The sequence below is a fragment of the Hemitrygon akajei genome, chromosome 12 (assembly GCF_048418815.1).
Source record: "Hemitrygon akajei chromosome 12, sHemAka1.3, whole genome shotgun sequence".
NCBI lineage: Eukaryota > Metazoa > Chordata > Chondrichthyes > Myliobatiformes > Dasyatidae > Hemitrygon > Hemitrygon akajei.
Window position 1 is genome coordinate 112,535,170 of NC_133135.1, and position 27,969 is coordinate 112,563,138.

At 43.9% G+C, this 27,969-nt stretch overlaps 1 protein-coding gene across 1 annotated transcript in view; it reads right to left on the reverse strand.

The window, feature by feature from the left end:
- LOC140737391 (BTB/POZ domain-containing protein 7-like) overlaps positions 1 to 27,969 on the reverse strand; it is a 196,443-nt gene that overhangs the window by 103,871 nt on the left and 64,603 nt on the right. The window contains 1 exon segment of the mRNA XM_073063872.1: positions 24,419 to 24,627. Within this exon segment, the coding sequence (XP_072919973.1) occupies positions 24,419 to 24,627 (209 nt within the window).

Genomic DNA, 27,969 nt, shown 5'->3' on the forward strand with positions numbered 1-27,969 from the left:
ACACGCAATTTTTCAGGGACAGCTTCTTCCCCTCCACCATTCATTTATGAATGGACAATGATCCCTGGAACACTATCTCAGTAGTGTTCTACTCTCTTTGTGCACTACTTATTTCTACAGATGTACTGTGGAGAGGATTCCAGCTGGCTGCATCACCGTCTGAAATGGGGTGTGGGGTGGGGGCACTGCATAGAGTCAAAGTAAGCTGCAGAATTGCAAACTTTAGTCAGCTCCATCATAGGTACTAGCCTCCACAGCATTCAGGACAGTCTCAAGAAGCGATGCCTTAGAAGGCAATGTCCGTCATTAAATACCCCCATCACCCAGGTCTTGCTCTCTTCACATTGTACCACCAGGAAGGAGGTGCAGAAGCCTAAAGCCACACATTCAATGATTCAGGAACAAGTTTCTGCAAAACAACAAGTTTCATGATGTATGCCGGCAATATTAAACCTGATTCTGATTCAGCAGCAGATGTAGTCAATCCTGACCTTGGGTACCATTTGTGTGGAGTCTGCATACTCTCTGTGACTGGGTGGATTTCTTATTATTCTGTCGGTTGGACGGTTAATTGGCTGTTATAAATTGTCTCTTGTTTGCAAGTGAATGATAATAATGAGTTAATGAGAATAAAAACAACACACACAAAATGCTGGTGGAACACAGCAGGCCAGGCAGCATCTATAAGGAGAAGCACTGCCGACGTTTCGGGCAGGCCTGCTGTGTTCCACCAGCATTTTGTATGTGTTGTTTGAATTTCCAGCATCTGCAGATTTCCTCATGTTTGCTTAATGAGAATAAAAATCATTTAGGTTTAGTGCAAATAGGTGACCAAAGATCAGTGCAGACTCAAGATGGCGCCAGCAAACAGCAATGTCCTGCTTACAAAACTACTGCTTTTACTACTTCTTCTTTCAAATATGATTCTGCTATCAAGCTGCATGTCAGTGGAACTTGCGATTTATATTTTGATGGTGTGTTTTTGGGCTGATTGAGCGGTCTGGTGCTTTGCTGTCTCTGAGGGAGTTTGGTGAGGCCTGGAAGCCTGGAGCCCATGATCGACTCCATTGCTTCTTTCTGACTCAGGCGTCGAGCAAGGGTGAAGTCACCAAGGACAAAAGCAGAGGACAAGCAGGTGTTCAATCTGCTTGTGTTTGACTAGTCTTTCTCTCTCACCAGCTTTTGTCAGAGAAAAGTGCAGCAGTCTTGGGATCTACGTTGCCAGGATTGATTGGCAAAGGCGTGGACTCATTTCAGGGGACTTTGAGGTTCATGTTGCATGCGTCAGTATGCTGGTTGCTTTTTTTTGCTGTTTCTGAGTGGTCTGTATCGGCTAGCAGTGTGGTGCTGAACTGAACTAAATTGAATACTTAATGTTTGATATTCTGTGTGTGGTTCGCTGCTTTTTACCAATTGTGCCATTTGATCTTTTTTCGTGTTGGGTGTTTGATGTTTTCTTGAACGGATTTCATGTATCTTTGTTTAGTGGTTGCTTGCAGGAGGACGAATCTCAGAGTTGTATTCTCTATACACACTTTGATAATAAATGTACTTTCAATCTTTGACATTTTCAATAGTGCATCTGTCCACGATTCTCTTCTTGGGAATGTCAAAAGCCAAGGGGTATTTTAATTGAAGCTGAAGTGGGAATGCTTGGGTAAATAGGGAGAAATCATTTCTATGATCTAGGGGAGCTAGGACATGGAGGATGAGCCAAACAAAAAGTCTGTCATGGACTGAGTCAGGCAATACATCTAGACAGGCAGATGGGTCTCACTAACAAGAGAAAATCTGTAGATGCTGGAAATCAAATTGCTGGAGGAACTCAGCCGGCCAAGCAACATCTAAAGGAAAGAATAAACAATTGACGTTTCGGGCAGAGACCCTTCATCAGGGCTCCTGCTGAAGGAACTCCGCCTGAAACATTGACTTTTACTTTTGTCCACAGATGCTACTTGGGTGGATGAGAGTTGGGACTCACTAGCTGGGCAACACAATGAGCATGAACAAAATGATCTAAAGAGTCTGTTTCCATACTGTATGACCCTACACACAAGTATAGCAAATTTATGGAAGGAGTTATAGATACAAAACAATGGATTTCACATCATTTGTTAACTTCAAACGTGTGGTTGAGAGATTGTTGCTAGGAAGGTGGTGAATATTGGTAACTCAGTTTGAGGCATTTGATCTTGAGGTGTTTATTGAACTTGGCAATTAGCTTGCACACGTTTCATCACCAGTCGAGGCAACATCCTCAGTGTACAGTTGTTGGTGTTTCGCTCTGTTTATATAGGCCCCCCATTCGCTTACCTCGGATCTGACTGGCTACCCCTTCAGTTGACCTTTGACTTCTACTGGCTCGCATTTCTTTGGCTCTCAGGGGTTTGTAGATGTTGTCTATTTCAATATGTTTGTTTACGGAGTTAACAGAAGAGAACCATGCAAATCTGTGGTTGATATTGTCAACCAAAAGCTTTAAAGAGGACAGATAGAAAAGGAAACTATACTAAATTAGGGAACAGATTATTAGAGGTTTACTTGGGTAAAAAGATCATAAGACATGCAGTATTGTGCAAAAGTCTTAACCACACATACAGAGCAAGGGTGCCTAAGACCTTTGTACACTACTGTAGTAATTTTATGTATTGCACTGATTCTGATAGGGGTTTCTATTGTGGACTGAGAAGGGAATCATGGTTGGGAAAAGGGGAAGGGAGAGAGCAGGGAACACTGGAGAGACATTTTATAATGATCAATAAACCAACTATTTGAAATCAAATGACCTTGCCTGGTGTCTCAGGGCTTGTTTTGTCAGCACCCATGTCACCCCCCACCCCCCCCAACGTAACCAAGCACTCCTTTTCTGCTTCTTGTCCAAAGCCCTATGGATTAGGGTTAACGAGCAATGGGCATGCAATGTTGGCACCAAAGCATAGCAACACTTGCAGGTTGACTGACAGCACATCCTCCGACTGTGTTGGTCGTTGATGTAATTCACTGAATATTTCGATGGACGTGCCATAAATAAAGCTGATCCTTCTTATCAAATGATGTCAGCTGAGAAGAACCCCAAGTACTACAACACCCTGAAGAGATCAGGCAAGTTCCTTCTGGCTTGCGCAGGTAAGCGTGCTGATAAGGGCTTACAATAGAAATAAGCAGATGTCAACACTCAGTAATAAGTAGTCAAGAAGACACCGAGTTTTGGTCCCCTGTTGAGATCGTGGCTGTTGGTTGCTTTGTTGAAGTTTTAGGGACAGACATGGGAGTTAGAGGTTAGAGTTTAGGGTTAAGAATGTGGAGTAAGGGGTCAGGCCTCCACTCCATCTATGAACACCAATGATGTGGACATTGGATGACGGAGTTCCAGATTCAGAGCTTACACCTCCGCTCCATGCTCAAAGGCTAATGACGAAGGACACCTTGCACATATCGGACCGTCCCAGGTTGGTGGGCCCCGGGAATGAATGTGAGAAGGCAGGAGGGTCCGTCATTTGACACAGCCAGAGTTCTGGGTTCTGTCATCAGCTAGCCTGGGGATTGATACTGAAGGTCAATCGCAAGGGCAGGAGTCAAAGCCCAATGACTGAAACCTGGAAACCTGTCATGGAGTTGGAGGACTGTCCATATGTGCGGGTGGGAGGGAGGAAGGAAAAGGGACTTGTTTTGCTGTTGTTCTTCATTGCTTGCTGCGTTCTGTGTTGTTTGGCCAAGCATCGCAGGCATACCATCTGGTGTCAAAAGGTGTGGCAACACGTAGTGCAGCGGACAGCACCACACTATTACAGCTTGGGACGCCAGTGCTCTGAATTCAATTCCAGTATTCTCTGTAAGGACTCTCTTAAACCCTCCCAATAGAATGCGCAGATTTTCCCCCTCGGGTCCACAGGTTTCCTCCTACAGTCCGAAGACATACTGGTAGGTCAACTGGTCATTGTATATTGTCCCACGATTAGGCTAGGATTAAATTAGGGTTGTCTGGGGTCACTGAGGCAGCGCAGCTCGAAGGGCCAAAAAGGCCTATTCTGTGCTGATTCTCTAAATAAAGACACTTGCAGGATGCCTGCAGCACATCCTTAGGTGTGATAGTTAACACCAATGATGCATTTCACTGTATGTTTCAATGTACATGGAATAAATAAAAGAATCTGATAGAACGAACAATTTATTTCAGTGGTCAAAGTTCAAAGCATATTAATTATCAAAGTACATATACATTTTAGAACCTTGAGAAGGCAGCCACAAAACAAAGAAACCCAAAAGAACCCATAAAAAAGAACCGTCAATCACCCAATGTACAGAGAGAAAAAGAAACAAGCCATGCAAACGATAAAAGAAAGCCAGTAGCATTTAGTACAAGAGTGAGTCCTCAGACGTGAAGCTCGGAGCAGGGCACAGCCTCAGGCTACGTCCACACCAGACCGGATCATTTTGAAAACGCTTGTTTCGCATAAAAATGACAGGCGGCCACATTAGGCGTTTTTAAAAATACCTCTGTCCACATTAAAACGGATACTTGGGCGAATCTCCTCCTACTGGGCATGCGCAGGACACACAGAAAACAAGTGAAGAGGAAACAGTATGGTGTGCATTTGTCCAGTTACAGACTAGAAAAACTTAAAAAGCAATTGCTAAACGAAAGACTTGGTGTGCGTTTGTCCAGAAACATTTCCTACAGCCATAGTCTCTTCATCGATGAAAGGGACGACAGCTACAACTAAATGCAATAAGGTTTGTTACTGGGCAAAAGTGAAATTTGTTGTTACCTCATTTGTTTGCCTTTACTTTTGCCATGTCTTTGTGTATTATTTTGCTGTATTTAACATGCAATAAAACGAGTTACTGGGCAAAAGTGACAATTGCATCTATTGAACATTTGCACAAGCAACACATTAATAAAGCACCTTGTTAAATGTATAAAACATGTCTTCATCAGTGTTATCTTGTATTTCCATACACTGTTACATTAGGCTGTTACACATCTGTTGTCAAATATTGTTGTGGTGCTGGAGGTTGCGTTCAAGAAAACAATGAAATGCCACGGTGCCGCCACCATTTGTTCCGGCACGTCATGACAGCGGTTTTAAAAATAGCCGGTTACCCTGCACACACTATGCCGGATATTAGGTGTTTTCAGATTTATTCACTCTGGACAGTGTTTCTGAAAACCTCCATTTTTCGGGGAGGAAAATGCCATTTTAGTGTGGACAAAGGGTCAAAATGAAGAGAAAAAGCTTTGGTTACGAATTTATCTGGTCTAGTGAGGACGTAGCCTCAGTTCAGCTCATCGCAGAGTAAATATCATGGGGCCCGCAGACATGAAGCCCAGAGCAGCCAGAGCAGGCCACAGTGTCAGTTTAACTCAGAGCCGAGTAAACGTCGCAGGGCCCGCAGACACGAAGCCCAGAGCAGCCAGAGCAGGCCACAGTGTCAGTTTAACTCAGAGCCGAGTAAACGTCGCAGGGCCCGCAGACACGAAGCCCAGAGCAGCCAGAGCAGGCCACAGTGTCAGTTTAACTCAGAGCCGAGTAAACGTCGCAGGGCCCGCAGACACGAAGCCCAGAGCAGCCAGAGCAGGCCACAGTGTCAGTTTAACTCAGAGCCGAGTAAACGCCGCAGGGCCCGCAGACACGAAGCCCAGAGCAGCCAGAGCAGGCCGCAGTGTCAGTTTAACTCAGAGCCGAGTAAACGTCGCAGGGCCCGCAGACACGAAGCCCAGAGCAGCCAGAGCAGGCCACAGTGTCAGTTTAACTCAGAGCCGAGTAAACGTCGCAGGGCCCGCAGACACGAAGCCCAGAGCAGCCAGAGCAGGCCACAGTGTCAGTTTAACTCAGAGCCGAGTAAACGTCGCAGGGCCCGCAGACACGAAGCCCAGAGCAGCCAGAGCAGGCCACAGTGTCAGTTTAACTCAGAGCCGAGTAAATGTCGCAGGGCCCGCAGACACGAAGCCCAGAGCAGCCAGAGCAGGCCACAGTGTCAGTTTAACTCAGAGCCGAGTAAACGCCGCAGGGCCCGCAGACACGAAGCCCAGAGCAGCCAGAGCAGGCCACAGTGTCAGTTTAACTCAGAGCCGAGTAAACGCCGCAGGGCCCGCAGACACGAAGCCCAGAGCAGCCAGAGCAGGCCTCAGTGTCAGTTTAACTCAGAGCCGAGTAAACGTCGCAGGGCCCGCAGACACGAAGCCCAGAGCGGCGAGTAGAACTGTTCCAACCTAACTGAGAAATAGTCTCAAATTTTTACCATTGATGAACATTTCAAATCATGCACCCTGGCATCTAAGTATATCAGTCTGTTGCATTTCCTTTGTCTAAAGGGAGCAAATGCGGTTGAAGCAAGTTAGTTGGATTAGGCCTCATTCCAGCTGTTCATGACAAATAAAGATGGTTTCAAGCAATAAGAAATATGCCAAGATGATTTAGCTCAGCAGTATTTTACACATTGCTGTAACACTCAGTGACAAATACAGTCAGGCATTCAAAACAATCTTTAAAACCAACATTCAGACCAAACGATGTTAACACTGTAGAATTTAGCATTCCTCTTGCACTCCCCCTCCCCCCCAAACCACTCAGACAAAACTGCTATTACATTTGCAGGATAAAATGCCTCAGAGTAAGGAAGATTTTAAAACCTACAACACCTCCAAGAATTGCTTAATACCTCATGTAAAATTAAATCAATTACACTGCATCAAATTGGATTTTCAGGATGTGACTATTACTGGGCAAGGCATCTTGAGAAAGCTCGACTTCACAAGGCATTTAGGCTCTGTACCCAAGTCAAAGTCAGAAACTGACATAGGGAAAATGAATGTCTACCAGATCCAAGACTCGTGGAGAGAGGAGGGAAGGGGTAAGGGGGGAGGGGGTGAGGGTGAGTGGATGCAGATTATTTTGATCTCCCTGTCAGTCAGGGGCAGACCCTGTTGAACACAAGATCCCACTTGTGATCTTTCGAAAGTGACTGGTGTTCAAACATCCGTTGCACAATCTTGTTGACTTTCTACCATCATGCAGAAGGTACCGCAGGATGAGAATAAGAACCGTTAGGTTGGGTACAGCTTCCTCTCCCAGGCTGAGAGACTTCGGAACACGTTGTTACCACTCAGCACACATTATTTATGACAGTGCCATTTACTGTTGTATATTTAACCAAATGTCATATATTTATAAAATATCTGTTAGTATTATTTATTGAGATACAGTGCAGAATAGGGAGCTGCGCTGCTCAGCGAGTCCCAGATTTAACTCTAGTCTCATCACAGGACAACATACAATGACCAATGTAACCTACCAACTGGTACGTCTTTGGACTATGGGAGGAAACCAGAGCATCTGGAGAAAACCCAAGCGGTCATAGGGAAAATGTACAAACTCCTTACGGGCAGTGGTGGGAATTGAACCTGCCACCTGCACTGTAAAGCACTGTGCTAACCACTAGGCTACTAGGGAGAACATACAAACTCCTTACGGGCAGTGGTGGGAATTGAACCCAGACCACCTATAACCGTAAAGCATGCTAATCACCATGCTACCGCGCCATACTGTGTTAATATTATTATATGTGCTGTATGTAAAAATCATACAACCTTGAAATTTGTTTGCTTACAAGCAGTCACAAAGTAAAAAAAAACAAAATAACTCCAAAAAAAAGATGAACACCCAATGTGCAGAGAAAAGAAAACAAATCATATCATGCAAACATTAAAGCAAGCATCAGCATCCAGAATGAAATTGATCCATAAAGCTGAAGTCGGGAGCAGCCGGAGTAGGCCCATATTCTCAGTCTCAGTTCATCTCACAAAGAGGCAAACTGCCTCGAAGCTCACGACACTAAGACCAGAACAGTCAGGGCATGACGCAGCCTCAACATCAAGGAAAGCAAACTAAAACATCACAGAACTGAACCGGCTCAACCCTTGCCTCTGGTCTCGACACCTTGCCTTTTCAGTCCATCCAGCCAGAAGTCTAAATTATCCAAGCACTGTGTTATTCCCCGAACTTGGAGCTGAGTCCCGCCACAGTGATACGCTCTAGGCCATTTCTGATGTGTACTCAATCTTTCCAAATCATTGCAGCACTTGGATAGATCAAATCACACTGTCAGTTTAGATGGGTGGGCTCCAAAACTGTTCCACTTCAGCCTTTTTTCCCCCACTCAGATACACCTCTGATTCCATCTCCAACTCCATCTTCTCCTGAAGCATACCTCAAACTTGCTCCAGCTCTGTTTCGCACCTGCGCCTTGACCCTCAGATCAGCTTTGCCTTTGCTCGCCTCTTCATTGCTTACTGTGATCGTTTACCACAATTTTCCAAATACAATTGTTATTGCTAGTGCATAAAAAGTGCTGATAGGTGGTCTCTGTACTGCTGAAGGGTCTTAGCCTGAAACGTCGACTATACTCTTTTCCATAGATGCTGCCTGGCTTGCTGAGTTCCTCCAGCATTTTGTGTTTTCTTATGTAGTGTCTTGCACTTTGTTCCCAGAGGTGCGAATCTTAAGGTTGTTTAATTTATATTGTTATGAGTGATGAACAGACCTGATGGAAATGGGGTGCAGAGTTAACCATCCCCCCCCCCCCCCGAGAACTATGAACTATTGCTGTTGCTATGCTGCTACTGAGAGAGAGAGATAAAGCCCAGGCAAGAACATCTGCTGCAGATAAGAGGGAGAGACAGACTGTTGATCTATTGTATTTTGACTCTTCCTGGATTATTTACCTTTCACTACAAGGACTTAACTATGCTCGTTAACATTCCTCAGGAGATAGCAGGAGTGGCCTGATTTGATGGACACGGTCATTCAGAGTTAATGGATAGCTGAGACCCCGTGAGTGGGGGTAAAAGACAGGTCTGGAGAGACACCCTTCAGACACACCAGTGGACACTGACTGAGTGTTGTGAACCCACAGAAAGGTGGGGGCTTCGGAGACCGAACCAGGAGATCGGTCAGTAAAGCTCACAGTGTTACAGCAGGGCCAGTGGGGACTTGTGTGTGTCTCCACTCATGCCAGAGTGACGAGTCCACAACAGAAGAACGGTCTAGCTGAAGGACAGAGGGGTCATAACTGAATGACTACAATGATACGACTGAATCAGAAAGCAATAGAAGGTTTGCCTGCTGCAGCTGCCTAATCTCTCGCTCTCTCTCTCTCTCTCTCTCCAACGATTACAACACAACAACCATAACTACCTCAGCACGCATGAACTGAACTTTATACTTTTCTATGACAATTCATTTACCCCTAGACATCGATAGCGCTTGTTTATTATAGATTATTATTATTCCTACACTTTTAGGTTTATTATTGCTAACTTGTTTTATATGTATACTGTATTGTGTAGTTTACTAATAAACATCTTTAGTTTTGGTACCACCAGACTCCAACAGATACTTCTGTCTTTGCTGGTCTGACACCCAGTTATGGGGTACGTAACAATATGTACTTTGATAATAAAATATACTTTGAACATTATAGCACATAATAATATTTGTATACATGTGTATGGTTGAACAAACTTGAAAAGATAGTAGTTAAGACATTGTGGGACGGGAGACAATATAGGCCACAGTAGTTACGGAAAAGAGGTTTACTTTTCAAGTTAGGTATCCAGTTACACATTAAGGATCAACTTTATTCAGCATATACATTTACATGTAGTAGGAATCTGCTGTGGTGCATTGGTTAAGACACAATATGCAACATTCAACAATTATAAAGAAATATGCAAAAATCAAGTTAGAAGTATGGATTTGGAATAAATCCCAATATGTACTGACAACGTAAACAGCTTTATAAAAAGTGGTTTAAAACTACAACATAGCTCACTGGAGGTTCCAGTTTATTTTTAAATGCCAGATTGTAAAATAAAACTTAGATTCTCTTACCACCATGGCAGAATACACTATCCCTGGAAATTTAAACTCCATCTATGAATTACTGACAAAGCAGTATTTCAAAATGGGCTGCAGTAATCTTACTGCATTAGGTGGATCTGTGCACAAATACGATACATAAAATAATTGAACCACAGCTCAGGGTAGTGCAGCAATACAACTATACCATAAATCCCTCGGATTTAACATGTAAGAGATCTTGTCCTGGGACCAGCACACAAGTGTCATTACAAATCAGACAATGCAGCACCTTGACTTTCTTAGAAGTTTGCACTTTGATTCATAACCTCAGATAAAACTTTGATGAATTTCTATAGACGCACAGTGGAGAGTATCCAGACTGGTTGAGTCATGGCCAGGAATGGAAGAGGCTACAAGAAGTGAAGGATACAGCCCAATCCACAATAAAGCAGAATCTATCAGAGACCATCCAGACCAAGACCTCTTCTCACTAATATTGGGCCACAATCAGGTCCCACACCATCAGGTTCAGGAACAGTTACTAACCTTCAACCATCAGGCTCCTGAACCAACTTCACTCACCTTAGCTCTGAACAGTGGTGGATACAACCCAGTCCAACACCGGAAAAGCCCTCCCCATCATTGAGTATATTTACATGAAGTGTACACAATAAAAGAGCATCCATCAGAGATCTCCACCATCCAGGCTATCCCCTCTCCTCACTACTACCATCTGATAGAAGGTACAGAAGCCTTTGGTTCCACATAGGCAGAATTACCTTACAACTATCAGGAACCTCACCTCACCTCAGAAATGACTCAACCTATGGAGTTACCCTCAAGTAGGATATACAACTCCATAAGACCATAAGATATAGGAGCAGAATTAGGCCATTCAGGCCGTTAAGTCTGCTCTGCCGTTCAATCACAAACTGATCCAATTCTTTTAGTCATCCACACTCCCCTACTTCTCCCCATACCCTTTGATGCCCTGGCTAATCAAGAACCTATCTATCTCTGCCTTCAATGCACCCAATGACTTGGCCTCCACAGCCACTCGTGGTAACAAATTCCACAGATTTACCACTCCCTGACTAATTTCTCTGCATCTCTGTTCCAAAAGGACACCCTTCAATCCTGAAGTTGCGCCCTCTAGTCCTAGAGTCCCCTACCATGGGAAATAACTTCACCATATCTAATCTGTTCAGCCCTTTTAACATTTGGAATGTTTCAATGAGTTCCCCCTCATTCTCCCAGACTCCAGGGAATACAGCCCAAGAGCTGCAAAACAATCCTTATATGGTAACCCTTTCATTCCTGGAATCACTCCCCTGAACCTTCTCTGAATCTTCACCAATGTCAGTATATCCTTTCTAAAATTAGGAGCCCAAAACTGCACACAATACTCCAAGTGTGGTCTCATGGGTGCCTTTTACTGCCTCAACATCACATCCCTGCTCTTATATTCTACACCTCTAGAAATGAATGCCAACATTGCATTCGCCTTCTTCACAACTGACTCAACCTGGAGGTTAACCTTTAGGGTATCCTGCACAAGGACTCCCAAGTCCCTTTGCATCTCTGCATTTTGAATTCTCTCCTCATCTAAATAATAGTCTCCCCTTTTATTTCTTCCACCTAGCGCATGACCATGAGCTTTTCAACATTGTATTTCATTTGCCACTTCTTTGCCCATTCCCCTAAATTATCTAAGTCTCTCCACAGGCTCTCTGCTTCCTCAACACTATGCACTCCTCCACTTATCTTTGTATCATCGGCAAATTTAGCCACAAATCCATTAATCCCAAAGTCCAAATCATTGACATACATTGTAAAAAGCAGCGGTCCCAACACCGATCGCTATGGAACTCCACTGGTAACCGGCAGCCAGCCAGAATAGGATCCCTTTATTCCCACTCTCTGTTTTCTGCTGATCAGCCAATGCTCCACCCATGCTAGTAACTTCCCTGTAATTCCATGGGTTCTTATCTTGCTAAGCAGTCTCATGCACTGCACCTTGTTAAAGGCCTTTTCAATATCCAAGTAACCACATCTACTGCATCTCCTTTGTCTACCCTGCTTGTAATTTCCTCAAAAAATTGCAGTAGGTTTGTCAGGCAGGATTTTCCTTTCAGGAAACCATGCTGGCTTTGGCCTATCTTGTCATGTGCCTCCTGGTACTCCGTAATCTCATCCCTAACAATCGATTCCAACAACTTCCCAACCACTGATGTCAGGCGAACAGGTCTATAGTTTTCTTTCTGCTGTCTCCACTCTTCTTAAATAGTGGAGAAACATTTTCAATTTTCCAGTCATCTGCTACAATGCCAGAATCTATCGATTCTCGAAAGATCGTCGTTAATGCCTCCACAATCTCTCCAGCTACTTCATTCAGAATCTAGGTGCATTCCATCAGGTCTAGGAGATTTATCCACCCTCAGACCATCAAGCTTCCTGAGGACCTTTTCAGTAGTAATTTTCACTGCACATACTTAACTTTCCTGACACTCATGAATGTCTGCTATACTGCAGACATCTTCCACTGTGAAGACTCATGTGAAATACGCATTCAGTTCCTCTGCCATCTCTGCGTCTCTCATTACAATATCTCCAGCGTCATTTTGTATTGGTCCTATATCTACCCTCAACTCTCTTTTACCCTTTATGTACTTAAAAAAGCTTTTAGTGTCTTCTTTTGATATTAATCACCAGCTTCCTTTCATAATTCATCTTTTTCTCCCAAATGATCTCCTTAGTTTCCTTCTGCAAGTTTTTAATAGCTTCCCAATCCTCTATCTTCCCACTAGCTTTGGCTTCCTTTTATACCCTCTCTTTAGTTTTTACTTTGGCTCTGACTTCACTTGTCACCAACGGTAGTATCCTTCCTCTATTTGAAAATTTCTTCTTATTTGGAATATATCTGTCTTGCACTTCCCTCATTTTTCGCAGAAACTCCAGCCATTGCTGCTCTGCTGCCTTTCCTGCAAATATCCCTTTCCAGTCAACTTCGGCCAGTTCCCCTCTCATGCCATTGTAATTTCTTTTATTCCAATGAAATACCAACACATTGGATTTTAGTTTCTCCTTCTCAAGTTTCAAAGTGAACTCGATCATATTGTGCAAACACGAGGAAATCTGCAGATGCTGGAAATTCAAACAACACACACAAAATGCTGGTGGAACACAGCAGGCCAGGCAGCATCTATGAGGAGAAGCACTATCGACGTTTCGGGCCGAGACCCTTCATCAGTTAGTCGATCATATTGTGATCACTGTTCCCTAAGGGTTCCTTGACCTTCTCTCTTATCACCTTCGGATCATTGCACAACACCCAATCCAGCACAGCTGATCCCTTACTGCGCTCAACAACAAACTGTTCTAAAAAGCCATCCCTTAAAAATTCTACAAATTTTCTCTTGAGGTCCAGTACTGGCTTGGTTTTCCCAGTCCACTTTCATATTAATATCCCCAATGATAATCATGACATTGCCCTTTGGACACGCCTTTTCCATCTCCCGCTGCAATTTGTAATCTACATCTCGGCTGCTGTTTGGAGGCCTGTATACAACTGCCATCAGGGTCCTTTTACCCTTGCCATTTCTTAACTCATTCTATAGAGACTCTACACCTTCCAATCCTATATCACCCCTTTCTAATGATTTAATATTATTTCTTCTACACAGGGCCACACCACCCCCTCTGCCTACTAACCTATCTTTCTGATACACCATATATCCTTGGATGTTCAGCTCCCAATGGCAGCCATCCTTTAGCTAAGTTTCAGAGATGGAACTCAGGTTCTCAGTATTATGTTTTTATTTGCACAGTTTGTCTTCTTTTGCACATTGGTTGTTTGTCAGTCATTGTCTATGTAAATATAGTTTTTCGTAAATGCTATTGTATGCTTTCCCCCCTGTAATGCCCGCAAGAAAAATGAATCTCGAGGCAGTATATGGTAGCATATACATATCTTGATAATAAATTTATTTTGAACTTTGGACAAACACTTCATTTCTGCAATTCAGGAAGGAGCAATGAAACATCATTTTTGTGTTTAGTGATTGAAAAGAGAAAAGGGTGCAGACACTGAACAGGTCAAGCAGCATCTATGAAAGAGAAATATGGTTAATGTCCTAGATCCATTAGTCTCTGATATCTTCAAGGTAGCGCCAGTGAATAATGCGACCAAAGGCGAGGTCCTGCAGACAGTTTACAAACCTACTACTTCTTCTTCCACATATAATTCTGATACTAAGCTGCATGTGATTGGAACCTGCGATTTACATTTTGATGGTGCATTTTTGGACCAATTGAGCGATCTGAAAATTTGTCATCTCTGAGGGAGTTCGGTGAGGTTTGGAAAGGAGTGTGCAGACTGGAGACAGGATCAACTCCCTTGCTTCTCTCCAACTGAGACCTTGAGGGCATGAGCCCATGGTCACCTTCATTGGTTCTCTCCAAATGTGGCATCAAGGACTCAAGCCCATGTTTGACTCCATTGTTTCTCTCCAATTGAGGCAGTGAGGGCGCGAGCCCATGTTCGACTCCATGGCTTCTCTCCGACTGAGGCGGTGAGGGCACGAGCCCATGTTTGAATCCATGGCTTCTCTCCGATTGAGGCGGTGAGGGTGTGAGCCCATGTTCAACTCCATGGCTTCTCTCCGATTGAGGCGGTGAGGGCACGAGCCCATGTTCAACTCCATGGCTTCTCTCCAATTGAGGCGGTGAGGGCGTGAGTCCATGTTCGACTCCATGGCTTCTCTTCGACTGAGGCAGTAAGGGCGCGAGCCCATGTTCAACTCCATGGCTTCTCTCCAATTGAGGCAATGAGGGCGTGAGCCCATGTTCGACTCCATGGCTTCTCTCCAATTGAGGTGGTGAGGGCGTGAGCCCATGTTCGAATTCATGGCTTCTCTCCAATTGAGGCAGTGAGGGCACGAGCCCATGTTCGACTCCATGGCTTCTCTCCGATTGAGGCGGTGAGGGCACGAGCCCATGTTTGAATCCATGGCTTCTCTCTGATTGAGGTGGTGAGGGCGTGAGCCCATGTTCAACTCCATGGCTTCTCTCCAATTGAGGCGGTGAGGGTGCGAGCCCATGTTCGACTGAGGCAGTAAGGGCGTGAGCCCATGTTCAACTCCATGGCTTCTCTCCAATTGAGGCAATGAGGGCGTGAGCCCATGTTTGAATCCATGGCTTCTCTCCGATTGAGGCGGTGAGGGCGCGAGCCCATGTTCGAATTCATGGCTTCTCTCCAATTGAGGCGGTGAGGGCGCGAGCCCATGTTCGAATTCATGGCTTCTCTCCAATTGAGGCGGTGAGGGCGCGAGCCCATGTTCGAATTCATGGCTTCTCTCCGATTGAGGCGTTGAGCAAGGTTGAAGTTAACAAGAATGAAATTAAGAGGACTAGTGGGTGCTTGGCACTGCCTGCCAGCATTTGACCAACCTTCCTCTCCCTCTTGCTAGCTGCTGTCGGAGTGCAGGAGTCTTGGGATCCATGTTGTAAGAATTGATCAGAGAGATTATAGGTTCATTTTAAGGGAATTTCAGGTTTCTGTTGCACGTGTTCCTTGATTCTGGTTACTTTTTTTAAAAAAAAAAGTTGGATTAGACCATAAGACCATAAAATATAGGAGCATAATTAGACCATTTGACCCTTTGAGTTTGCTCCACCATTTTATCATAGCTGATCGAATTTCCCTCTCATCCCCAAATTTCCTGCCTTCTCCCCATTTCCCTTCATGTCCTGATCCATCAAGAATCTATCAGCCTCTGCCTTAAATATAACGGCTTGGCCTCCACAGCTCCCTGTGGCAAAGCATTCCACAGATTCACCACCGTCTGGCTAAAGAAATTCTTCCTCATCTTCATTCTAAAAGGACACCCCCCTATTCTGACGCAGCATCTTCTGGTCTTGGACCAGTCTACAATAGGAAACATCCTCTCCACATCCACTCTATCAAGCCTCGTCACGATTTGATAGGTTTCAAATAGGTCACCCTTCTTTCTTCTGAATTCCAGTGAATATAGGCCCAGAGCCATCAGACACTCTTCAAATGACAAGCCATTCAATCCTGGAATTATTTTCGGGAACCTCCTTTGAACCTTCTCCAGTTTCAGCACATCTTTTCTAAGATAAGGCACCCAAATCTGTTCACAATACTCCAAGTGGGACTTCACCAGTGCTTTATGAAGTTTTCAACATTACATCCTTGCTTTTATATTCTAGTCCTTTTGAAATAAATGCGAACACAGCATTTGCCTTCCTCAGCACAGATTCACCCTCTAAATTAACCTTTAGAGAATCCTGCACATAGACTCCCAAGTCTCTTTGTACCTCAGATTTGTGTATTTTCTCTCCACTTAGATAATAGTAAACTCTTTCATTTCTTCTACCAAAGTGTATGACCAGACACTTCCCAACACTGTTTCAGCTGTCATTTCTTTGCCCATTCTCCTAACCTGTACAAGTCCTTCTGAAGCCTCTCTTCTTCTTCAAAACTATCCGCTCCTCCACCTATCTTCATAATCACCTGCAAACTTTGCAACAAAACCATCAATTCCAACATCCAAATTATTGACATATAACGTAAAAAGAATCGATCCCAACACAGACTCCATGTAGAACACCACTAGGCACCGGCAGCCAGTCAGAAAAGGTTCGCTTTATTCCTATTCTTTGCCTCTGGACAATCAGCCGCTGCTCTATCTATGTTAGCATCTTTCCTGTAATACCATGGACTCAGCTTGTTAAGCAGCCTCATGTATGACACCTTGTCAAAGGCCTTCTGAAAATCTAAATACATAACATTAACTGGTTCTCCGTTGTCTATCCTGCTTGTTACTTCTTCAAAGAATTCCAACAGATCTGTCAGGCAAGATTGTGGTAAACACTGCAGTCTGGGACACTTCAGCCCTGTGGCCGGCAGTGGGCTAGTGGTGTGATGCTGAACTGAACCAAATCGAACACTCTTGGACTCCTGATCTGATGTTTAATATTCTATTTGTTGTTTGCTTACTTTGCCATTTGCACAATTTGGTTTTTTCCCTGCATATTGGGTGTTAAGTGCTTTCTTGAACGGCTTCCATCGTGTTCCTTTACTTTGTGGCTGCCTGCGGGAGGGCGAATCTCAAGAGTTGTATTCTGTACACACAGAGGTTTCCCCCGCCATCCGAAGGTAGAGTGTTCCTATGAAGCAATTCGTAAGCCGGAATGTCGTAAAGTGAAGAAGCAATTACCATTTATTCATATGGGAAAAATTTGTGAGCATTCCCAGACCCAAAAAATAACCTACCAAATCATGCCAAAAAACACACAAAACCTAAAATAACAGTAACATATAGTAAAAGCAGGAATGATATAAATACACAGCCTATAACAAAGTAGAAATACTTTTCTACAATTATTGCAGCACTGTCCGCCATAGCAAATATCTCACACAAGTGCTCCCGGCAGCACTCTCAGCAGAAGCATTCTCTCCAATAACCTTTAAGCTAATCAGCCGCCAAATCATACCAAATAACAAATCGTACTAAATAACACACAAAAACACAGCCTATATAAAGTAGAAAAAATGTATGTACAGTGTAGTTTCACCTACTGGAAGCGGGAAGACAGTGAGCACAGTGATGATGGTGCGTTAGGCTGAGTCGTCGGAGGTTGGGATGGTGGGAGACTGGAGTGTCATCTCATCGATGTCTGTTTCCATCAGGGCAGGCAGGTCATCTTCTTCTATGTCTGCCTGCCACGATGTTGAACGTCGAGGTTTGTCGTCTGCTGTAGCTGATGTGGAAGGCTTGAACAACGACAGTATGCTTGACTGCTTGGCCTTGCTTTGGACTGCTTTTCTATCATACAGTTTTTTGTAAGCACTCAAACCAATCTGCAAATATGCCCTAAACCTACGTAACCTTTCAAAATTAAAGTCATACTTTTCTGCAATCATTGCAGCATTGTCAATCGCAGCGAAAATCTCACACAATTGCTTCACGTACAGTTCCTGGACGTCTTCACTTTTGGTCCGTTCGCTGCTGCGTTCAGTTTCGATTGTTATCCTTTCCATCTGCAATTGCATCAGCTCTTCATCTATCAGTTCTTGGTCATGGGATGCCAAAACCTCTTCAACATCATCTTCGTCAGCTTCCACAAGCCAAACTCACTTTGTCCTTACTTCGTTCACCATGATCGAAATGCTTATGTCTAGTTTTACGCTAAGTGTAATGCCCTTACAAGCTCTATTAGGCTTTTCCGATACCTTAGAGCTCATCTTGCTAATGGGTGCACAAAATAAATCGACATAAAGCACAGATGCTCACAGGCACATGTTTAAGCAATGCCGGCTAGAATGCAGGTCCGGGGGAGGAGCCTGGCTGCTTGGGGCGCAGGCTGCCTTTTTTCGTAACAGCGAAAACACCTTCGGTTAGTGAAAACAGGTAGCTAATGTAGGTCTTTCGTAACAGCGATGTGTCGTAAAGCAAATGTTCAAAAAACGGGGTATACCTGTAAACTGTGCACTAACAGTACAATGCAATACATGATAACTATGGAAAAAACTGAATGACAGTAAATATATATGCATATTAAATAGTTAAGTAATGCAAAAACAAATAGAAACATAGAAAACCTACAGCACAATACAGGCCCTGTGCCGAACATGTCCTTACCCGAGAAATTCCCTAGGGTTACCCATAGCCCTCTATTTTCCTGAGCTCCATATACCTGTCCAGGAGTCTCTTAAAAGACCCTATTGTATCCGCCTCCATTCCACACATTCACCACTCTCTGCATAAAAAACTTAGCCCTGACATCCCCTCTGTACCTACTTCCAAGCTCCTTAAAATTGTGCCCTCTCGTGCTAGCCATTTCCACCCTGGAAAAAAGTCTTTGACTATCCACACGATCACTGCCTCTCATCTTATAGACCTCTATCAGGTCGCCTCTCATCCTCCATCGCTCCAAAGAAAAAAAGCCGAGTTCATTCAATCTATTCTCAAAAGGCATGCTTCCCAATCCAGGCAACATCCTCGGAAATCTCCTCTGCACCCTTTCTATGGTTTCCTCATTGTTTCTATAGTGAGGCGACCAAAACTGAGCACAGTACTCCAAGTGGGGTCTGACCAGAGTCCTATATAGCTGCAACATTACCTCTCGGCTCTTAAACTCAATCCCACGGTTGATGAAGGCCAATGCACCATATGCCTTCTTAACCAGAGTCAACCTGCACAGCTGCTTTGAGTGTCCCCTGGACTCGGACCCCAAGATCCCTCTGATCCTCCACACTGCCAAGAGTCTTACCATTAATACTATATTCTGCCATCATATTTGATCTACCAAAATGAACCTCCTCACACTTATCTGGGTAGAACTCCATCTGCCACTTCTCAGCCCATTTTTGCATCCTATCAATGTCCCGCTGTAACCTCTGACAGCCCTCCACACTATCCACAATACCTCCAAATTTCATCAGTGTCATCAGCAAATTTACTAACCCATCACTCGACTTCCTCATCCAGGTCATTTATGAAAATCACGAAGAGTAGGGGTCCCAGAACAGATCCCTGAGGTACACCACTGGTCCCCGACCTCCGTGCAGAATATGACCCGTCTACAACCACTCTTTGCCTTCTGTGGGCAAGCCAGTTCTGGATCCACAAAGCAAGGTCTCCTTGGATCCCATGCCTCCTTACTTTCTCAATAAGCCTTGCATAGGGTACCTTGGCAAATGCTTTGCTGAAATCCATATACAGGTTTCCCCCGCAATCCAAAGGTAGAGCGTTCCTATGAAACCGTTTGTAATTTGAAATGTCGTAAATCGAAGAAGCAATTACCATTAATTTATATGGGAAAAATTTCTGAGCGTTCCCAGACTCAAAAAACCCTACCAAATCAAAGCAAATAACACTAACATATAGTAAAAGCAGGAATAATATTATAAATTTACACCCTATATAAAGTAGAAATATTGTAGGTACGGTGTAGTTTCACTTATCAAACTCGGGAAGGCAGCGAGCCAAAATCGATTTGGAGGGAAAAAAATCAGCACGTACACGCATATGTATGCACATGTGTACACACATGCGCAAACAACTGCCTGCACAAGACTTCACGGTCATTGTAGTCTTTCTTGGGGTAAACACACGTATAAAGCCGGTGTCTTTTTTTCGTTAAAGCAAAAATCCTCTTTGGTTAGCGAAAACAGGTACTAATGTAAGTCTTTCGTAACAGCGAGTTGTCATAAGGCGAACGTTTGAAAAGTGGGGGCCACCTGTACACTACATCTACTGCTCTACCATCAATGTGCTTAGTCACATCCTCAAAAAATTCAAATCAGGCTTGTAAGGCGAGACCTGCCTTTCACAAAGCCATGCTGACTATTCCTAATCATATTATGCCTCTCCAAGTGTTCTTAAATTCTGCCTCTCACGATCTTATCCATTAACTTACAAACCACTGTAGTAAGACTCACTGGTCTACAATTCCTGGGCTATCTCTACTCCCTTTCTTGAATAATGGAACAACATCCTCAACCCTCCAATCCTGTGGAACTTCTTCCATCTCCACTGATGATGCAAAGATCACTGCCAGAGGCTCAGCAATCTCCTCCCTTGCCTCCCACAGTAGCCTGGGGTATATCTCGTCCTGTCCCGGTGACTTATCCAACTTGATGCTTTCCAAAAGCTCGAGCACATCCTCTTCCTTAATATCTACATGCTCAAGCTTTTCAGTCTGCTGTAAGTCATCCCTACAATCACCAAGATCCTTCTCCGTAGTGAATACTGAAGCAAAGTATTCATTAAGTACCTCTGCTATCTCCTCCGGTTCCATACACACTTTTCCACTGTCACACTTGATTGGTCCTATTCTCTCACATCTTATCCTCTTGCACTTAACATACTTGCACAATGCCTTAGGGTTTTCTTAAGCTCCTTCCTGCTAGCCTTATAATCTTCTAGACCTCTATTATTACCTAGCTTTTTGAACCTTTCGTAAGGTCTTCTTTTCTTCTTGACTAGATTTACAACAGCCTTCGTACACCATGGTTCCTGTCCCCTCCCCTACCGATCTTTCCCTGTCTCATTGGAACATACCTATGTAGAACTCCACACAAATATCCCCTGAACATTTACCACATTTCTTCCATACATTCTCATACCCTGAGAACATCTGCTTCCAATTTATGCTTCCAAGTTCCTGCCTGATCGCTTCATTTTTCCCCTTACTCCAATTAAACTAACTTGTCTGTTCCCATCTCTCTCCAATGCTATGGTAAGGAGCATTTACCATAGCTCCAAAATGCTCTCCCACTGAGAGATCTGACACCTGACCAGGTTCATTTCCCAATACCAGATCAAGTATAGCCTCTCCTCTTGTAGGCTTAACTACATATTGTGTCAAGAAAACTTCTTCAAACAAACCTAACAAACTCCAGCCCATCTAATCCCCTCGCTCTAGGGACATGCCAATTGATATTTGGGAAATTAAAATCTCCCACCACAATAACCCTGTTATTATTATGCCTTTCCAGAATCTGTCTCCCTATCTGCTCCTCAATGTCCTGCCATGCCCCCACCTCTTTTGCCTCCCTTCCTGAAGCATCTAAAGCCTAGCACTCCAAGTAACCATTCCTGCCCCTGAGCCATCCAAGTCTCTGTAATGGCCACAACATCACAGTTCCAAGTACTGATCCACACTCTGAACTCAAGCGCTTTGTTCATAATACTCCTTGCATTAAAATAGACACATCTCAAACCACTGGTCTGAGTATGTCGCTTCTCGATCACCTGCCTGTCTTCCCTCTCGCACTGTCTCCAAGCTTTCTCTATTTGTGAGCCAACCACTTCTTCAGTTTGGTTACCACCCCCCAGCATTCCTAGTTTAAACTCTCCCCAATAGCCTTAGCAAACCTCCCCGCCAGGATATTGGTCCCCTTCTGATTCAAATGCAACCCGTCCTTTTTGTACAGGTCACACCTGCCCCAAAAGAGGTCCCAAAGATCCAGAAATCTGAATCATTGCCCCATGCTCCAATCTCTCCGCCACTCGTTTATCTTCCACCTCACTCTATTCCTATACTCTCTATCGCGTGGCACAGGCAGTAATCCCAAGATGACTACCTTTGTGGTCCTGCTTCTCAACTTCTTTCCTAACTCCCTGTAGTCTGCTTTCAGGACCCCTTCACTTTTCCTGCCTATGTCATTGGTACCAATATGTAACACGACCTCTGGTTGTTCTCCTTCCCACTTCAGGATACCTTGGATGCGATCAGAAACATCCCAGACCCTGGCACCTGGGAGGCAAACTACCATCAGTGCTTCTTAACAGTGTGCACAGAATTGCCTGTCAGACCCCCTAACTATAGAGTCCCCTATCACAGCTGCCACTCTCTTCCTTTCCTTAGCCTTTTGAGCCACAGGGCCAGACTCTGTGCCAGAGGCGCGGCCACCGTTACTTCCCCCAGGTAGGCCATCCCCTCCAGCAGTACTTATTGTCAAGGGGTACAGCCTCTGACTCCTGGCCCTTCCCTCTCCTGTTACCCACTTATCTGTCTCCCCAGGCCCCAGTGTGACTACCTGCCTATAACTCCTCTCTATCACCTCCTCACTCTCCCTGACCAGATGAAGGTCATCAAACTGCATCTCCAGTTCCCTAATGCGGTCCTTAAGAAGCTGCAGCTCGACACACCTGGCGTAGATGTGGCCGTGCGGGAGGCTGGGAGTCTCCCGGACCTCCCACGTCTGACACCGAGCCCAGAAAACTGTCTTCACACACATTCTTCTTGTCTGTATTCTACTCGGACAACTTACCTCACCTTGACCCGTTAACGCCGAAGCCCCGTTGAGCCAAAGCCTTCCCACTCTGTTTCCCTCTACTCCATCACCCGCCCTATAAAGCTATCTCCTTTTAAACTCTTCTCGCTGTTCTCACTGGCTGACGTCCACGTGCGTGCGCAATCGTGCCCCGATCAAACCACTGAAGAAATAACCTGCTTTTAAAAAAAGTAGTAGTGTTCATGGGTTCAATGTTCATTTAGAAATTGGATGGCAGAGGGGAAGAAGCTGTCCTGAATCACTGACATGTGTCTTCAGGCTCCTGTACCTCCCTCCCATTGGTAACAATGAGGAGAGGGCATGTCCTGGGTAGAGGGTATGTCCTTAATGATGGATGCCACCCTCCTGAGGCATCACTCCTTGAGATGTCCTGGGTACTGCAGAGGCTGGTGCCCACGATGGAGCTGACTAATTTTACAACTTTTTGCAACTTACTTCGATCCTGTGCAGAGGCCCCTCTCCATACCAGATGAGTTGCAGCCAGTTAGAGTGCTCTCCATGGTACATTAATAGAAGTTTGACAAACCAAATCTCCTCAAACTCCTAATGAAATATAGTTGTTGCCATGCCTTCTTTATAGCTGCACCAATATGTTGTAACCAGGTTAGGTCATCAAGAAACATCATCTTCCCCTCCTCCATCAGATCTCTGAATCGACAATGAATACTACCTCAATTTTTTAGTGCTTTTTGTTTGCAATATTTCAATTATATATTGTTCTGCCCTTTGGGCTATTAATTTATGTCTTTATACAGTATATGACTGATCAAATGCAGCTTTTATTTTAATGAGCAGTTTCTGATGTGTACTAGATCACTGTCTGTGCAGACAGGAAGTAGGAAAGCACAGTGGTTGACGGAGGCCAGAGGTTTATGTTAGGAGTGCAAGTTTCTATCCAAAGCCATCCTGCTGTTCCCCAGCAGAAGCACTGCTTGTAAGTTGATGTTATATTGTTTAGAAGTTAATCTAAAGGTTTCAATTAGAGTTTGCTGAAATTGAATGTTATTTTCGAGTTTCATCAACACTAATCTAGATGCTAACTGGTTACCTGTAGTATGGTCAGAATCTTATATTTCGTGTGAATAAAACAACATGGTAATGTCACTGTATTTTGTTGTTTTTTCCATTTTGCTCCTTATTCACTATGTCAGATCATTGAGTCTGCAATAAACCCAAGGGGCTAGGACTCCATAAACTGACTCACATGTTATTTTTGAATGGAGTTTGGCTGACTATCTAATTGATGTGACAACACCTCAGCGAGGACAGTACATCTATATTTCTTATAAAAATTTACCTTGTGTGTGTTGCACTGCTGCTGCAAAACAACACATTTCATGATATACAAGACACCGGAACAAAATTAGCACAGTCAGCCCATCGAATCACAGGCTGGTCCATTTCTCTCTCACCCCATTCTCCTGCCCTTTCCCACCATAACCTTTCACGCCCTGATTAATCTACCAACCTCCACCGTAAATACACCAACATTACTTGGCCTCCACAGATTTACCACAATCTGGATAAAGAATTTCCGCCTCAGCTCCATTTTAAAAGGACACCCCTCTATTATGAGGCTGTGCCCTCTGGTCCTATACTCCCCACCATAAGAAACATCACCACATGCCAGTGATACAAAACCTAATTCATATTTTGTTATCTTTCATTAACAAATCCCTCAAATGCACAAGCAGGAACTCATTAACTGATGACCGAAGTCCAGTACCTGCAGGTAGTCCGACTGGATGGCTGCCATCAGGTGCTCCTTACTGAGCTCAAAGAGACTGTCTGAAGCGATGATATTACTGAACTCCTCACAGAGGAAATGCAGCATCTGCCGATGGACCCACTTGGATCCATAAGGTTGGGAACTCCACTTCAGGATAGTCACTAGCGAGTCCAGCGTAACGCTCTCAACAATCAGATCTTCACAGCCTGTATAGAAAATCATATGTGAATTAGATACAACAGCGGCAAAAAATACCATGTCCTTTATAAATCAATCTCAAACCACTGCTCCTAATTTCCACACCCCCCCCCCCCACCCCATCTGACTCCCGAAACTCTATGATTTTGGCAATGGCTTTCCCCAGGTATCTCATTTTCAAACTCAGTTATACGTGTTCAGGACAAAGAAATGGGCAGGAAAAATCATTGCAGACACTACCCACCCTGCAAACTGTCTTTTCCAAAATCTCGCTTTTAAAAGTGCTCTAGGGCTATTAAAACAAAAACCATGCCACTTTCAAATTTTCTTCCCCTAGGCAGTTAACTTGATCAAACATTCTAGTTAGTGACCTTCCCACCCCACCCCCCCTTTATCTATTAGCACCATCACTGCAGTGTGAACATTTTAAACACCTTCTATAAGGCTGTTTACATTGTAAATACTTGCTGGTATTTGTGCACATTTTATTCCATATCCATCCTTTAACTTCTTACTCTATTTTTTATATAATTCTTTCTACTTTGAATGTTGTTTTTTTGTTGTATGTTGCACCCTGACCGACACACCACCTAATACAGGTAAATAAAAAATGCTTGTTAAAAGGTTTACGTGTAGATAAAAAAAACAAATAAAAAAAAGATTATTAAAAGCTCTACAGTACACAAGCTGTCCAAACCCAATCCACTGCAACTCTTAGGGCATTTCACTCAAGAACCTATTCTCTTATTTTTGATCACAAGGCAGAAAGAAGAATTAGGCAATTCGACTCATCAAGTCTGGTCCACTAATTTCATCATTACTATTTACTAGCAATCTGTGTGTATTGCTTTGGATTTCCAGCATCTGCAGATTTTCTCATGTTTATAATTAATGTTACTTCTGATTTTTGTTTGGGGAAAGAAGTGCAACAGTTTGTGCTCCACTACAGTCACTAACTAATCTGGATCCTGCCTCCAACCGCCCCACAATTTCAGCAGATATGTATGCCAAGGAGGTGCCACATCTTACTTGTGCTTCAGGAAGACCAATCAATACACTTTAAATCATCTAAGGTGAGCCACAACTTTCTTCTTAGTTTGACTTTCCTACCTTCACTGCTTCAACCTTTAAAGTTCACTCCAAAAGTTCTGTTCACTGTCAATCTTAAAAAATGCTTGAATTTGTTTCTCATTCAATCGGTGAGTGGGAATACAGAAACAAAGTAGAATTTTAAATGAACATGTCGGGCTGCCCAATCTGCTGAGTTCCTCCAGTGTGTTGTACGCGTTGATTTGATCACAGCATCTGCAGTGTCCTTTGTGTTTAGAATTTTAAATGAATTGTTTTTATGCCATATGATGTGGTTCTGCACAAGTACAATGCATCTGAAACAATGTTGTATGAAATTAGAAACCAAATTCGAAATTAGAAAACCAATTCCCCTCTATTATAATAGTGACAGTAACATTATCATCATGTGCCGTGTCGTATGATGTGGACGATCATGGTCTTTCCAAGACAATGATTGTTCTTGGCAAATTTTTCTACAGAAGTGGTTTGCCATTGCCATCTTCTGGGCAGTGTGTTTACAAGACTGGTGATCTCCCCACCCACAATCAATACTCCTCAGAAGTTGCCTGGTGTCAGTGGTCACATAACCAGGACGTGATATGCACTGCCTGCTCCCATGGCTTCACATGACCCTGATCAGTTTGTGGGTGGGTGGGGGGGGGGGGGGGGTGCTAAGCCGGTACTACAGGATAGCACAGTGGTGCATTGCTGAGCACAATGCCTTTCAGTACCGGCAACGTGGGTTCAATTCACACCGCTGCCTGTAAGGAATCTGCAAGTTCTTCCTGTGACCATGTGGGTTTCATCCTGGTGCTCCAGTTTCCTCCCATAGTCCAAAGATATACTGGTTGATAAATTAATTGGTCACTGTTAATCATTTCGTGATTAGGCTAGGACTAAATGGGATTGCTGGGCAGCACAGCTGGAAAGATCTATTCCACACAGTGTCTCAATAAATAAAATAAAATCATTCACTCACTTTCTCCCTCTGCCCATCATCCCTCACCAATTCCCCACCAATACTTGCTCCACTCCTCTCCCACCACTGGATGATAGGGGTCCTCAGCAAGGTTCCACCACCATTTTTATGTTTGCTATCTGCCCTCCTTCCAAGCCTGAAAGGTCTCAACTCAAAACCTGACTGTCTATTTCCCTCCATCAACGCTGCCTGACCTTGCTGAGTTCATCCAGCATTTTGTGTGTTGTACCAGACTACAGCATCTGCAGTTTCCTGTAGCTCCATTACTTCTCACTGGCCAAAGGTAACAAGGCCCAAATAAAATGTGGTAATAAACATCATTTTTAAGCAATCAAATCTGCCAGAGACCAATGTTCTGCCCCCAAAGTTATTACTCCAGGTCCATATATTCAATGGCAAAGCTGGGAAAAGCCCAAAAAAGAAAAGCCTAGAAGAAGTAGTGGATACAGCCCATCACAGGCAAAGCTCTCCCCACCAAATGAGCACATTTACAAGGAGCACTGCCACAAGCAAGTAGCATCCATCATAAGGACCCCCACCATCCAGGCCATGCTCTCTTCTCGTGGCTGCTATCAGGAAGGAGGGACAGGAGCCTCAGGTCATACATAACCAGGTGCCAGCAGGCTTCTGACCTGAATGGATACTTCAGTCACCTCAAACTGAAATCATTCCACATTCCACAGCCTATGGACTCACTTTCAGGAACTCTATAGCTCATGTTCTCAATATTTTTTATTTATTTATTGTATTTGCATAGTTTGTCTTTTGCATGTTGGCTGTTTGTCCATCTTCACTTGTGTGTGGTTTTCACTGAATTTATTCTATTTCTTTATATTTACTTCAAATGCCCCCCCCCCCCCAGAAAATGAATTTCAGGGTGGTTTATGGTGACATAAGTACTTTGATAAGAAATTTACTTTGAACTTGAAAAGTTTTCTTAATGAGAGTATAAGAGCAGAATTAGGCCATTTGGCCCAGTGAGTTTGCCCCACCATTTCATCATGGCTGGTCTATTTTCTCTCTCAACCCCAATCCCTTCATGCACTGACTAATCAAGAATATATCAACCTCTGCCTTAAATATACCCAATGACTTGATCTCCACTGCTGGTTCTGGCAACAAGTTCCATAGATTTACCACCCTCTGGCTAAAGAAGTTCCTCATCTTCATTCTAAATGGACATCTCTGTATCCTGAGGCTGAGCCCTTTGGTCACAGACTCCCCCACCACAGGAAACATCCTCTCCATCTCCACTCTATCAAAGCCTTACAACATCCAAAAAAGAAGTAACCTTTAAAAG